The sequence below is a fragment of the Grampus griseus genome (genome assembly GCF_964374135.1).
Source record: "Grampus griseus genome assembly, chromosome: 19".
NCBI lineage: Eukaryota > Metazoa > Chordata > Mammalia > Artiodactyla > Delphinidae > Grampus > Grampus griseus.
In genome coordinates, this window is record NC_139013.1 from 51,447,431 (window position 1) to 51,462,458 (window position 15,028).

The 15,028-nt window shown below is 39.4% G+C and overlaps 1 protein-coding gene across 2 annotated transcripts; it reads right to left on the bottom strand.

Annotated features, from left to right (window-relative positions):
• Positions 1-2,077: 2,077 nt before the first annotated feature.
• GCSH (glycine cleavage system protein H) lies at positions 2,078-13,484 on the bottom strand. Of its 2 annotated transcripts, none has more exons than XM_082677529.1 (5): positions 13,212-13,484; positions 9,629-9,708; positions 8,421-8,484; positions 3,549-3,620; positions 2,078-2,671 (listed from the first exon to the last, which is right to left on the bottom strand). In XM_082677529.1, the coding sequence occupies exons 1-5, from the start codon at positions 13,357-13,359 to the stop codon at positions 2,574-2,576; spliced, it is 462 nt and encodes a 153-aa protein (XP_082533655.1). In that variant the 5' UTR covers positions 13,360-13,484; the 3' UTR covers positions 2,078-2,573. The 2 variants fall into 2 exon arrangements, with proteins under 2 accessions (XP_082533655.1, XP_082533654.1); XM_082677528.1 differs by having other exon boundaries at positions 3,549-3,680.
• Between the last annotated feature and the right edge of the window lie 1,544 nt (positions 13,485-15,028).

Below are 15,028 nucleotides of genomic sequence, written 5' to 3' on the forward strand. Positions count from 1 at the left end.
GGGATGAGTGTTTGTCTAGTCATGTTTATAAAAAGCCAAAGTAGAGATGGAATCAAGATACAGAAGCTCTAGTAGAAAAAGATCTCAGAGTTGGCAAAGGAGTGTTTTAAAAACACCAAGATGGGGGCAGGAGGTATACAGAAACTTCTCTCTGCTCAATTTTGAACCTAAATCTACTCTCTAAAAAAGTGTATTTAAAAGGAAAAAAAAAAAAAAGACTGATGGGGATAGGTAGTTAATAGTAAAGCCATGTTGCTGAGAAGAAAAAAGAATTTAATCACTGAGAAAGATGCATGATTAGGTCTGAAATAATACAGTGATTGCTGAGAAGTAATGAAGGCACAGTTATAGTTAGCGTAATTTTACAAAACTGAAGGTGGGTGGTACTCTGACATTTTAGCAGCCCCAGAAAAGCTGCAGAAATTCAGAAAAATTCAGAAATTGATTTGCTTGAGAGTTGATCTGAAATACCAGCCTGACTTTCATACTAGCATGCCTGTACAGAGAGCCCTCTAGTGGTTTCTTTATTAAAACTTAATGCCATCAACTTCTTTAAACTATTCAACTATCTGGGAGGTGATAAGAGAAAAAAAATTTTTTTGAACACTTCCAGGGTTACCTGTTCCATTTCTTGAATTTTAAATTATTAGAAAGCATTATTTAAAACCTATATTAAGCTCCTCTATTAAGACCAAAACCATTCAAAGGAATATGAGGTCTGAGAAATTGAATTCTCTGTTGATTTAGTCCATTTGGAGGGCCATTCAACACCTCTTATTTTCAGCAGCACTAAAATAGAAACGAAGGTTGAACTGGCTCTGTATTCTAAACAGTGAAAAAGAGCAAGTTGTCATAAAGTTTTGTTCTTTGATCCTTCCCCCGCCTGCCAGATTCCCATTTAAATATATTTTTGGCCGCATTAACGCATCTTGTGGGATGTTAGTTCCCTGACCAGGGATTGAACCTGGGCCCTGGTAATGAAAGCGCCTAACCACCGGACCGCCAGGGAATTCCCTTAAGTATTATCATAGTAACTTACATTTTGCTAAGGAACTGATGAAGAGTGAGCCAGGAAATGTGAAAATCCTAACCATATCCTCTTATCCTCTCCGTCACCTTATCTGTGAAATGGTGGTAGTTATGGATATGCCCTACCTAGCTCTGGCTACTGTGGTAAAGATGAAAGAAGGTAATATATGAGAGTAACTTTAAAACAAGATTTATTTAGATTTAAATGAGCAATTATTACTCATCCCTATTTCCAAAGCAGACAGTCAAATTAATTAACCTGATTAATAACAGACACAGCTCAGCAGTGATATGGCCACTGGCACAGTCCTGGAAAGAATGCATTCTTTCTGCAGAGGAACAAGAAAGACTTGTATGTTATTTACCTACCTACGTACTCTATGTTCTTTATTTGCTCTTTATTTACCAGAAGATAGTAGTGTCTACATACTTCCCTTTTCCTCTAGTAACTGGGAAAATGGTAGAAGTTTGTTCTTGCTGTGTGTGTGTATAAGTATATATATCTGTGTGTGTGTATATACTTATGTATGTTCTCTCCCCTGCCCCAAATATCAGCATACTACAGTACTACCATGGGCTTAATTAGAAAGTATGCTATGTTGGCCACTGTGTCCACTTCTGTCCCCATTACTTAAGTAGAAACCTTATGTGAATGTGGTTTAACTTTCTTAAGGATGTCATGTGCTATGCTGATCAAATTTCACCTTTCCTTGTTTTTACTCCTCTCTTCTAATTGGCATGATAGAAAAGCAAAGTCAATGATTTCTTTTATGTTAAAAATGACCAAAAAATAGTACTTGATGCTATCAGGCAATTAGATCTTTGCTTAAGAAAAGCAAGATTTGTGACTAAAAGGAAACATTTTCTTGGAACCAACCTTTCATCGCTAGGGCTTAAAATTCCTTTTTAAAAAATAACTTTCCGTAAGTTAAAATTAGCATCTTTACAAATACTAGTGGAGTCACTAAATGAAATATTAACAGCAAAACAAAAAACACGATTAAGAAGTTGAATATTTTATTATTAAACTATTTCTTATTTTCCTGCAAGGCTGTTGCTTCACTGTATAAAAATAGCACCAGCAAACACAGTATATTGCAAAATTAAGATAGTAATGTTCTTCACTGGACACTATACAACTAACAAACTTTTCTCCACTGTCATTTATTTCCAATGGCAAGTTCATTGAGTATTTTGACCCAAATCCAGGGATGGCTGTAAGCAAGTTACAATATTTTGTAAGGTTAAGATAACAATGTTATCCTTGAATTACGTAATTTTTATAACTAGTTTTACCACAGATAATTTCAGGAATTCTGAGTATTATAACTGGAGACTAGCCTAAAAATCACAGGCTGTTGTGAAAAAGATGCATAGTGTTTATGTGAAATCATTAGGAAGTTAAGGGGTATTTTCTTCAGGCAACATTGTTGAAAGTAGTTTCTTTTGCTAAAAGTTGCTTTTTAAAAATCTATCCACCACTAATTTAAGACAACTATACTAGATTAAGTTGTTTCAAACTAGTTTATTTAGGGGTTCCATTTTCACTCCTCAATAGATTTTATGTATTTCTCATATGCTTCTTCACTCATTAGTTCATCTAGTTCTGAAGGGTTACTGAGTGTCATCTTGATCAGCCAACCTGCAACCAAAAAAAAGTATCTTATATTCTAAATCACCTTTTTAAAGAGAAAGTCAAATTCATTCAAAATGTAAATTCTGAGTGCCTCAAAATTAACCTAGTATTCTTTACATAAATCACTCATTATTTGTTCAAAGAGCTTTAAATTTTAGCTGTAAGAATTAAATTAATATTCCTTACATATCATAACTGAAAAGAACCAGAAGAAATTCTACCATAATGGATTAAGAACTTCTAGGCTGTAATAAGCATCAACAACTTTACATACGGATCCAAATACACAAGGCCAGGTATATCTTTAACAAAAGGAACACCAACACTGTAACAACTTAGATTAATGGCATTAGAAAGCTTTGGTAGAGAGAAGAAGTAGGTGATAGGAAACAGAGAACTACAACCTAATGCTAATTTTGCATCTTGTTGGCTGTGTGACCTTAGCAGAGAAATCCTTTGGGGCCTCAATTCATCTACAAAATGGAAAAAATTGCTGCTAGCTTACCTTACTACATTATTATGAAGATGAAGATGTGAGAAAACTGAAAATTAATGTAATAATGTTATTCTATTACCACCTACATCACACAATGCGATTAGATGCTTTATGACTGAACAGGTAAATACTCTGAAGTGTTTACAATGAGTCTACAACTATGATACTAAGAACCCTATAAAATAAGGCAATGCTTTTATTGACAGAGATTTTAAACATAACCTTATATATTCAGCTAAACTGTTTTCCCTTTTTAAAGCAGAATATCTCTATTTAGTACCAAGAAGGGCAAAAAGAAGTCACCATCAGCTAAAGATTGCTTTAAATTCCAGATTAAATGTTAACTGCAGCAAACAATCCTTAAAAAAATTTCTAGCAACAACTTACCATCTTCATAACAAGATTTGTTGACAAGTCCTGGATTTTCTGCTAGAGCTTCATTAATTTCAGTTACTTCTCCTGATAGAGGAGAATAGAGTTCACTAGCAGCTTTCACACTTTCCAAAGCACCAAATTCCTCTAAATTGAGAAAATTAAAGAAAGTATTAAATGTCAAGTTAGTGACCTCAAAATACAAAATATGGAGAAGTGATCACCTCTAATACAGTAATGACAGAAAGTCCTAAATATCTTTAATTAAAATAAAACCATAGGTTTTGTCATGCAAGATCTTCATTTATACAGTCTGTAGCCTGACAACATGGCCCCATCCAAAGAGCACAGTGTAACTAGAACACAAGTAGAAAACCACAGTCTGATTTGCTAAAGAGGTCAGAGGATGGAGTGTGGGCCCCCAAGGTGGCTGGAAATTGAGGGTTGAAATTCTAGAAAGAAGGGAGCCATAGTTTAGAGAAAAAGTAGTCAGTATAAAGATCTCAAAATGATCCACACACCCACATGTTGGAATTAGCAGAGAACCTTAAAATAGCTACTGTAAGTATGTTCAAAGACCAAAAAACAAAAACAAAAAACTAGTGAGTGAATATATGGGGAAATAACTTGCAAAGAAATTATAATTTTTTAAATGGACATTATAGAACTGGAAAGCATAATATCTAAAACGTTCACTAGATGGCATTAACAGTAGACTGGATACTGTGCAGAAGGGTCAGTGAACACAAAGATCATCTGAAACTAACCAATCTGAAGAAGAGTTTGAAAAGAAAAAAAAAGACTGAAAAATTAACAGAGCCCTGGGATTTCCCTGGTGGTGCAGTGGTTAAGAATCTGCCTGCCAATGCAGGGGACATGGGTTTGAGCCCTGGTCCGGGAAGATCCCACATGCCACGGAGCAACTAAGCCCAAGGGCCACAACTACCGAGCCTGCACTCTAGAGCCCGCGAGCCACAACTACTGAAGCCCGTGCGCCTAGAGCCCGTGCTCTGCAACAACAGAAGCCACCGCAATGAGAAGCCTGCACACTGCAATGAAGAGTAGCCCCCGGTCGCCACAACTAGAGAAAGCTTGCATGCAGCAACGAAGACCCAACAACCAGCCAAAAATAAAAATAAATAAATAAATTAAAAAAAAAAAAAAAAAGCCCTGCTCACCTACAGGACAAAATCAAGTGATCTGAACTGAATGTGATGAATACAACACACCAAAGTTTGTGGGGGCAGAGCTAAAAAAGTGCTTAGAAGGAAATAAAATCTTTAGGCGTTATTTAAAAAGAACATCTTAAAATCAATGACCTGGCTTCTAAAGACACTAGAAAATGAACAAAAGCAGTCAGTTTATGGAAAGGAGGCAACATTAGAAAGAAGGGATGACACTGGTGATTTTTTTAAAATGACTTTTAGCCTTGAAGAAAGGACACTGATCTGTGCCAGGTGGAGCAGCCAAAATTCTGAAAGAAAATCTCAGTCTTACTGGTTTAAAGGACTAGGAGACAAGAGTTTGGGGCCACCATAGCTACTGGAAAGTGAGCTGGGAAATCTCATTAAGGATAGAGATAAAAAGGAGAGCCCCAAATTCTGTCTATAAATGCTGTCCAGGTCTCTGAATGATCCCTGAATCATATGTGCACGGGGCAGACTCCAAGTGTCCTAGATAAGGCTAGAAGAATCAGACTAAGATTTTAGCTGCCACTCACCACAAGGGAGACAGCATTTTACAGTATGGATAAAAAAAAGTCCAGTAAAAAAACCTGAAAAACAAAACCACAAGTTTCCAGAAGCTAGAAAAAGGAAATTAAATCTAAGTAAGTTGGAGGAAGAAAATAAAGATATGAAAGAACAAATGAAATGGAAAATAAGAGAAAAAATTTAACATAGTAGAAATTTGGTTCTTTCAAAAGATTGATAAATTTGATAGAGCCAGCAGACTGATTGAGAAGAGAAAATTACCACCAATATGAAGGAATGAAAAAGGAGTCCTTACTACAGATCGTATGGGTATAAAAGGATAATAAATGAAAAATATGAGCATCTGTATGCTGAATATAACAACATGAAATGGAAAAATTTCTCAAAACCAATGTAAGATAATATAGAAAATCTGAATATATATTAAAGAAATTTGTATCAAAAACCTTCCTACAAAGAAATCTGGCTCATATTCCACCAGTTAAATCTATCAAACAATTAAAGAAGAAACAACACTAATCTTGCACTTTCTTTCAGAAAAAGAAAAGAGGTAGGAATATTTCTAAACTTATTCTATGAGGTCAATATAACAGATTCCAGAATTTGACAAAGCCATTATAAGAAATGACCAATATCTCTCATGAACATAATATACAAATTAGCAAATCAAATCCAGCAGTATGTTTTTAGAGATAATTTTTAACTTTTGTATCATGACTACCAGGAATGCAAGGTTGGTTAAACATTCAAAAGTGAATCACCATTCATCACATTAACAAGAAAAACCCTTTGATCATGTCAATAGATGGAGAAAATGAATTTGACAAAAATTCAACACCCACAAATGATAATTCTCAGCAAACTAGATATAGAAAGGAACTGCATCATCTGATAATGGACATCTATGAAAAACTCCACAGCTAAATAGCATACCTAATGATGAAATACTATATCTCTGCGAACCTTGGTATGGGCCAGAGTTGCTCAGTTCACAATGCCCTTAAGTGTCTCAGTAAGGTTTTGTGGTAATCTCTAGACCATAACAAATACCTAACACTTCAATTTATTAAGAGGTCAGGTCCAAACTACTTAGTAAGTTTTTATATCCTAACAATTGAGTAGCGGTTTGAAAAAATTAACACATATAAATTGAACAAAAAAGAATTTTCATTTTTAATTACAATTTACAGATATAAATTATGTGTCTGTTGCATACTGTATTAAGTTCTCCCTCAGGGAATCAGGTCACATCAATCACTGCCGTACCTGATGTTCCATGCCAATTGTGCAGTACTTGCTTCAAAGTCACATTACCCAAAGTAATGTAGTAAGATCCAACATTGAAATTGTTATCTCCATTGTTTATTAGTTTGTGCTGTGTCCAACAGATGTTAAAAATTAAAAATACCCCACAGCACCTCATGGCACTGGGGTATATAGTCTGGGAACTATGAAGATAGACAAAAGACTTCTTAGAGAAGACAATGTTCCATACATATATATGACAAAATATTCATAAAATACATTTCTGAAAAAGGATTTGTATCTAGAATTTAAAATGATGCCTAAAAATCAATGGTAAAAAGATAACCCAAGTAAATGACTAGAGACTTCACAAAAAAAGATGTGAGTGGCAAAAAGCACATGGCAAGGTGAACAATAATCTGTCCTAGGGAAATGCAAGTTAAAACCACAATGAAATATGCAGCACCTGGAACTCTCTCATACTGCTGGTCAGAGTGTTAAAATGGTATAACCTCTTTGGCAAACACGATGGGACTTCGCAGCATAAAAAAGCAAAATACTGATCACTCACTATGAATGAATCTCGAAATTATGACATTAGACAAATGAAGCCATACATAATACATATTGTCTGATTCCTTTTAAATGAAGTTAAAGAACAGGCAAAACTAATCTATGGTGACAGAAATCAGAGAAGTGGTTGTATATTGAGAAGAGTTTTGATTGGCAAGGTTTACAGTGTATAAACACAGTTGTCAAAACTCTTTGGCTTATACAATTAAGATCCATGCATTTTCACTGTATGTAAATTTTGTATCACTTTAAAAAACATCTTTAGCAGAAAGTTTAAAGAAAGCATTCATTAGTTTAAGGGTATTACTCAACATATTTAGTTTAACAGAATTTTTTCTATAATAGAAGCACAAAAAGTAGGTTCATGCTTCTCACTTGCTATAAAGAGATGTTCAGAAATTTCTGATCTGCTTGAGAACAGCAAAGTGCATACACAGTAAATAAAACATGATTAAAGAAAACAGATACTTAAATTCTGTAGGGCTACCTGACATATGTCAAGGAACCCATGAATAATAATATACGTGGTTCCACTGGCTGACATTTATCAAGCACTAATCTTATGCTGGTTATTATGCTAGTTTCATTTAATCCTTACAACTGCTCTATGAGGTAAGTATTATTATCCCAACTTACAGATGAGAGCTACATTAAGTAATCTCTCCCAAATCACACAGCTGTGTTGAGAGGCCAGGATTTAAAACCAGATTCTGACTCAGAAGCCCATGTTCTATCCTGATATTCTTTACTGCCTCCAAAGAAAGACTTTATTTTTTAAACCAGAGACTTCAGCTATATTATACTATATCAACATGTGGCGAGGAGGGTGCTAAGAGCCATTTCCCTCTACTTCCTGCCTTCCATTGTAAAGTCTGAAAATGCTCATTATTCTCCTCACCATCATTCCTTACAGTTAGGCATGGCAATACGACCCAGACTTGGCTAAATTGATAAAAGAAAAGGTGATCTGAGAGATTTCTGGTTGAGATATTTGTTCCCAATAAAGAGACAAAGAGAGCCTGTCCTTCTCTTCCTACTTTTGGATACTGTCATTGAGACCATGATGCTTGAAGGTTCTGCTGCCATTCTGTGACCTCTGACATGCTGAGGCAGAAAAAGTACCAGAGAGGTTGTGTCCTTGATAATCTTCACTGAGCCACTGAGTCAATCCTGTATCCACCTATTTCCAAGATTGCTTGTATGAGATATAATAAACCCCTGATCTACTCTTACATAAGTTTTCTGTTACTTGAGGAAAAAGCATTCTAAATGATCCTGGGTACAAACAAGTTATTATGCAAGATAAAGAAAATTCATGGCATGAATCATGACATACCAAGATGAGAAAAACACTCACCTTGTTTGTTCAATTTTGTCCCAACTTCAGGCAGACTACAGTAAACAACATCTCCCAAAGCTTCCTTTAAAAGACAAAAACAAAGCACCAAACCTCTAAGAAATCAAATTAAACTTAGTAAATAGGAACAATACTGAATCCCTTTAATTCACACAGTACATACTTTACACTTGAGGGGCCAAATTCTTTGATTTTTCTTATAACCCTTTAAAAATGCAAAATTATTCTTACTTCAGGATCTGCAAGAAAACAGGCCACTAGCTGGATTTCCCAGAGGTGGCAGTGACCCCGTCACAAACCATATGCCCCCTAAAAGATTACTGGCTCCTCTAAGAACACACTTTGTGCTTTTCCACCTCTGCAACTTTACTGAGGCCATTTCCCCTACTGCATCTGCTGACTAATAAGTAGTGATCTCTCCATCAGGTGACAATGCCTTGTACTACTCAAGGCATCCGTCACATAATGTTTTGTATGTCATTTTCCATGTAGTTGATTCCCCCTCATAAACTCCAGGAGAGGAGGACAATACTTATGCAGTATTTCACAAAGCATGCTGTATTGGGCCTCAGTAGGTACAGATATGCCAATGAAGATACAGTTGTCATGGATTCTCAGTACCTGAGATGGCAGCATTTCTGAAGAATACCGTATACTCCCATCAGTTAATACCCCCGGCCCCTTCTCCACACCCCACCCAGAGATCGTGGAAGATCAGTGACACGTGCTGCTATTTGGCTTCTCAAGTTCTTTTACACAATATCTCAATATGGGATCAGTGGCAATAAGGGAATTAGTAGAGACAAACTCTAAATAAAAGGTTTATCTTTGTGTAATCTGTGCCAATCTAGGTGTTCCCTTTTCAAGTCCCCAGATCATGTGTATATCATTGCTATCCACAAAACACTGTCAACACTCCAGCCCTTTTGCTTGCTCTGCTTTTTTCCTTAACTGCCCCAATATGAAACAAACATTTCTCTCTTGAATTTAATTTTTAATTTTAAGTGTTAACCTTTCAATATCTCTAAAAACATTATACGCTGCCCTAACTAAACTATGTTTTACTTTTTCCATCTATGACTGATGTTCTTCTAAGGGCCTTTAAGGGGCCCAAAATAATACTAAGGGGCAGAATAAACAATTTTTAAAAGGTAAAGCAATCCAATTTAGGCAAGAGCAGACTGAAATATTGCAAGACAATCCAATACCTGTGCAAAATTGCTGATTCCCACTGTTCCAACACCGTTTTCTGTTGTTACCCATTCATGTTTGTCTGTGAATTTACGACCTAAATAGAAGACCAATATTTCAGAAAAGCAGTGGCATCACTTCTTAAAAAGCATTTTTTTACATATCAGTGCTGTCAAAGGGCAAGACCTTCCCAGTATTTGTGTTTGACTTATTGGCATTGCCATTCAACAGTATACTGCCCAGGACAAAACAGATCATGTGAGAAGACACATCTCAACATTGGTATCATTTAGGCAAAGATGGCTTGATGTGAACACCTTTGCATCTTTTGGAGATATGATTATTTGCCCTTCACATTACTCAGTCTATATCTCACACACACACACACACACACACACACACACACACACAAATTTTGGAGCACATTTCAAATATATATTTATCTATTACTGGTCTGTCATACAAAGCAAGTCTGTCCCTCTGAAGAAAGAGTGATGAGCTTTTGGGAGGAGCATAAAGACTGCTCATAAATGATTTAACCTAAAAAATTATGTGCCTCTTTAGGTAGAGCTGTGTGGCATCTTAACAGGAATAAAATTGACCTGGAACAATTATAGCTTGTCTAAGTTCTTGATTCCACCTTAAATGAATTCAAGTCTCCCCTTGAGGAAAGTGACTACCATCATTTAAAGAAGCAAACTATATGATCAGAACTCAATAGTCACCTCAGAGCTAAGACATTAAATGGTAGAAAGGCAGCCTCTGCTCGACATTCATTGGACAGGTTAGGCCTTGGCTTTATGAGCTGCTTCTCTTCAAATACACGGATGGCCAAAATACTCAAGGATTCTTGGAAGAAAGACCTACCAAAGTTCGAGTGATGTGAAAAAAATTCCTTACGATTTAATGTCAAAAGTACTTGCTTAAAATAATATTTTTTTTAAAAAACTTACCTTCCTAAATATATATCACATTCTGAAGTGAAGCAGTATTTTTCCAAAAATACTGCATCGGAAGTTAATAAGAAAATCGCTCGTTAATTTCAATACTGTTTTACAATAAGCATTGCTGGTTCACTCTTACCCCTTACCCAAAAGATAACTGTACTTAAAACAACATTAAACTGCCTTGATTACACAGCTCTGATACACAGCAGAGTGTAAATAAAGAGTATTTCTTTTCCTCCCAGTCATTAAAAAACTTTAATACCATACTCCTCAGTGTAAGAGGTTGCAAAATCTGCCACAAAGTAACTTGCTTTGCTTCACTCCACTTCAAATACTAAATGCTTCAGGTCAACATGTGTTTCCCTAAGAAAGTGTGTTTGTACTTAGTGTTCTGACTGCAACCCATTCTCCCCACCGCCTTTTCTTGACTTTCAGATCTCAATTTAGCAGCTCTGCCTGCCAGATGCCTTATGCAGCCCACCAAGCCTGGGTTCCTGGGCCGTCCAACCTCCTCCCACAGCACTCTGCACCACTCTCCCACACCGTTCCCCCCCCCACACTCATAGCACTTAACAGGCTACAGTTTCCCCCAGGCAGTAGACCAAGTACAAAGCAAGCAAGAGCAGGCTTTATCTCATCTGTATTCCCAGTTCAAAACACAGTGCTTGGCATATAGAAAGCACTCAAAAGCTGGAGTGAAGTAATTTTTTTTTTTAAGTTTAAGACGATGCTCAGCAAAACATCTAATATATAGTTATTTGGCTACAGGACTCAATTCTCCCTAACATTCTGTCACAACTCTAAAACTGGCAGTTTAAATCTAATATACCTTTTAAAAGTAAGGACTGGACAACCATAAACATATGACTTCTCTGAAATTACTGTCCTGACTTTGGTCTTGCCATCTTACCTAATTGTAAAGATAATCTTAGGAGTAAGAGTGCTCTCACATTCAATTTAGCAACTGAGCAACCTCAAGTTTAGAGGAAAAGGCGGCAACATTGCTAAGCTAAATGCACCTAGGTCCACTTGACTTCAAAGGCCATGCAGTCTTTGTACTAGGCCATGCAATTTAGGCAAAAGACGATGATTCGTACAATTCTCCTTTAACCCTTGGCCCAACAGGAAAGAAGGGAACAGGAGATTAGGTAAATAATTACTTTTCCTCTGAGTCTTGAAAAACATGGGTTTTGGCCCCCCCAAAATTATGTGTGTTGAGTAATTTATGAGAAGTTTGCATTCTCCTCCCTTCAGTCACTGAGTCAAATAAAATACATTAACATTTGATCAACTTTCCGCTATTTATTTGATTCTATACACTACTATTTAATAAGAAGTAACATTTATCAAGTACTTACTATGCGTCAAACTATATGTACAGCAGTTAAATTATTTCATTTCATCCAACAAATCTGTAAGGTATGGATTATCATTTCCATTTTTCTGATTAGGGAAACAGACTCAGAGAAGTTAAGTGACTACCCAAGATGTCACAGCTCATAAGAGGTGGAGTGAAATTTTGGAACTCGGTCTCTTTAGTATTAAAAACCTAGGTGTTCAACCAGATCATGGGTATTGATATCTTGGGCAATATTTAACTAGATAACAGGAAAATGCAAAAAGCTAGTGATAGTGTAACAATGAATAACCAAAATACATAGGTTTGAAATTCAGTTCTTATCTGAGAAATGCTCTTCCCTTGAAATGCGGCACTAACAGAGCTGAGAGATTTTAATGGGTGGGTGGGGTGGGGAGGAGGTAAGCTTCATTATGTTTGACTTTGGACTTAAACCTATCAACTTTTCTAGTCCCAAACAGGTTTCTAAAACAACGAACTTAATGAGAGAACAGCCACCACAGACCTGCGCTCTGTCAGCAAGAAGCCTGAGTTCTCGGAGGTGCAGTTAATGTCTCAGGTATCGGTGCATGAAGTAAAACGTTTTTTCCTCTGCGGTAACGCGTGCTAAAGTAGGACAGATGGCCAAGACATTTACGGGCAGGTCTCCCTGTTCCTTCAAGTCCATGTAACTAAGGCCTCGTTTCAGCCCAACACACATTCACGACTCGATACAGACTTCAGTAGAACGTCTTCTGTGGAGTCCAGTGGAGTTTATCTCACTGCTTTAGGAAATAGCTCTCTCCAAAGTTGTGCCAGCTTTAGCTGGTAAAAATCTAGACCCAGTGCTTTAAATTTCAATAAATGCTCTTGCTTTACTTTTACTTCAGAATTCAGTGACGATCCGTGTAGCAAAGTAAAGCCTATTATTTGTCTTCACTCTTAGGGTCCACGATGCTCACAAATGCTAGAAATCTAAGGTCAGGAAGGAGCTCGGCGACGCTCGCCCGGGTCTCCAGCAGCGAGCGGCCGACGCTCCTGCCGGAAGCAGCCGGGACACGGCGACCGCGCGTGTTCTCCAGGCCTCCCCGCCCTCCTCCCCCCTCCTCCCAACCCGCAGGACAAAGACTGCGGGGTCGTTTAAGTCACTCAGGGAGTAGCGGCCTCGCGACACGGGATCCCAACAACAATAAGCGTGTGCAGGGGTCGCCTCCCTTGACCGGGGCGACCAGCGGCGGGGACCCGAGGTGAGGATCGAGGCCCCAGTCCCTTACCCCGAGTCAGCTTGGCTCGCCCCACGTGCCCGCCCGCACTTACCCGACAGCAGAACGGGACCGGTGCGCAGCGCCCGGACGGCGCCCGCCCGCAGTCCCCAGGGCCACGGCGGGCAGGGCGCGTTGGGCGCAGAGATGGCGCGCAGGCTGCAGACCGCGGCCCGCACGCTCCGCGCCACTTGCAGCGCCATGTTCGCAGGGGTGCAGAGGGTCTCCGCGCAGCATCTAGAGCACCCCCGGCTGGAGGGGGCGGGGCGGGGAGGGGGCGGCCCCGGGGCCGGAGCGAGCCGGAGCGAGCCGGAGCGAGCTGGCTGGACCGGCGCGCAGGGGCGGGGCCCGGGAGGGGCGGGGCCTGATGGGGTGGCAGGCGGGAGGGGCGTGACACTCGGAACGCCCTGTGGCCCGGAAGGGGCTGCGGCGAGGGGCGGGGACTAGTACAGGGGCGGGCCGGGCCGGGCCGGCCGTCAGGGGCGGGGCCTCCCGGGAGGCGTGGAGCCACGCCTTCCGGCATTGCTTCTGGGCGAATGAAAGCGCTGTGTCAGGCCTTCTTGCCTCCGCGACCCAGCCGGGCGGTGAAATGGGCTCCAATCAGGGGTGGTACTGCTGGGCCAGCGCATTCCAGTGCCCTTGGGCCCTGGGGAAGGCAGGGTGCTCCCAGTTCTGTTAAAAGATTAGTTCCCACCCTTCTACGAGGATCAGTCACCCAGAGCAGGATTCATAGTAGGTCCAAACAATCATGCCAGCCAAAGATGGTTATTGGGTATTGGCCAAAGGCTCGGTGACACAAATGCAGTTTCTCTTTGACTTTTTGAAATATTGAAAACAGTCCAGGAACCCACTTTATTACTTTACAGATCCCAAAAGGCCCACGGTCCCCAAAGAGGGGACAGACAGAATCATGAAACTTAGAGGGGCAAGGACTTGTTGAAGGGGTAGGAGTGGCTTCTTGGTGGGGTCTGGACTGCAGGAGCAATCAAAAGGCAGAGAGTTGAGACCCAGCATGATCAGTTCCTTACTTAAGCAGGAGATATGTCCCACCCAATCCAAGGAGACAAAATAATTAGGTTTGAGGAAAGATCTCACCTTTAACATGGATTTTATGGAGTGGGCATGAATCAGCAAAGAAACGGGGGAGTGAAAAACACTTCAATCTCTACACTTTCAGTATTACAGGATGAGTACCTTGAAGCGTGTGTGTGTGTGTGTGTGTGTGTGTGTGTGTGTGTGTGTTTGCGTTTGGGTGACCCAAATGTTGCAGTGAGATTCTGCCTCATTTATAAAATTGGGGATGTGGGCACATGTGTGTGGTGGCTTGCAAGGGCTGCTGTGCTCTGTTTTCCTCTGAGTAAGTCATAGACATTAATTGAGCCCTTGTTATGTGCTGGGGCTGTGCAGATATTATCTTTGTAATCTTCTCCAAACCCCTTCTGGTAGGTATTATACTCATTTTGTAGATGAAGAGCTGGAGACTCAGAAAGTTTAACTAACTTTCCCAGGAGTGGAATGAGGAAGGCATTTTATGACTTAAGCAGTTACTAGGTGGCAGTAGCAGAACTTGCCCTCTAGTCTGATTCACAATCAACTGCTCTTAAGCTCTGTTCTACTTGCCGCTGTTTGGGATGCTGACTGGCTCACAGTGGTCTACTGTAAACTCCAGATCTTGTCTGGTTTCCATAATGTCAGTGTTCTGTTTTTATTGTTTCATTACAAGCCACTGCAGCATAATGCAAGCCATGCCCTAAAATATTTGTTCCTAGCTTCACTAACTCATTTGGTATGAAGAACAAGGTCACATATCAATGTGTGGGCTATGTCGTGGGACCTTATGCCAAAGCAATAGGAAGTGTGTCTTTTTTTTTT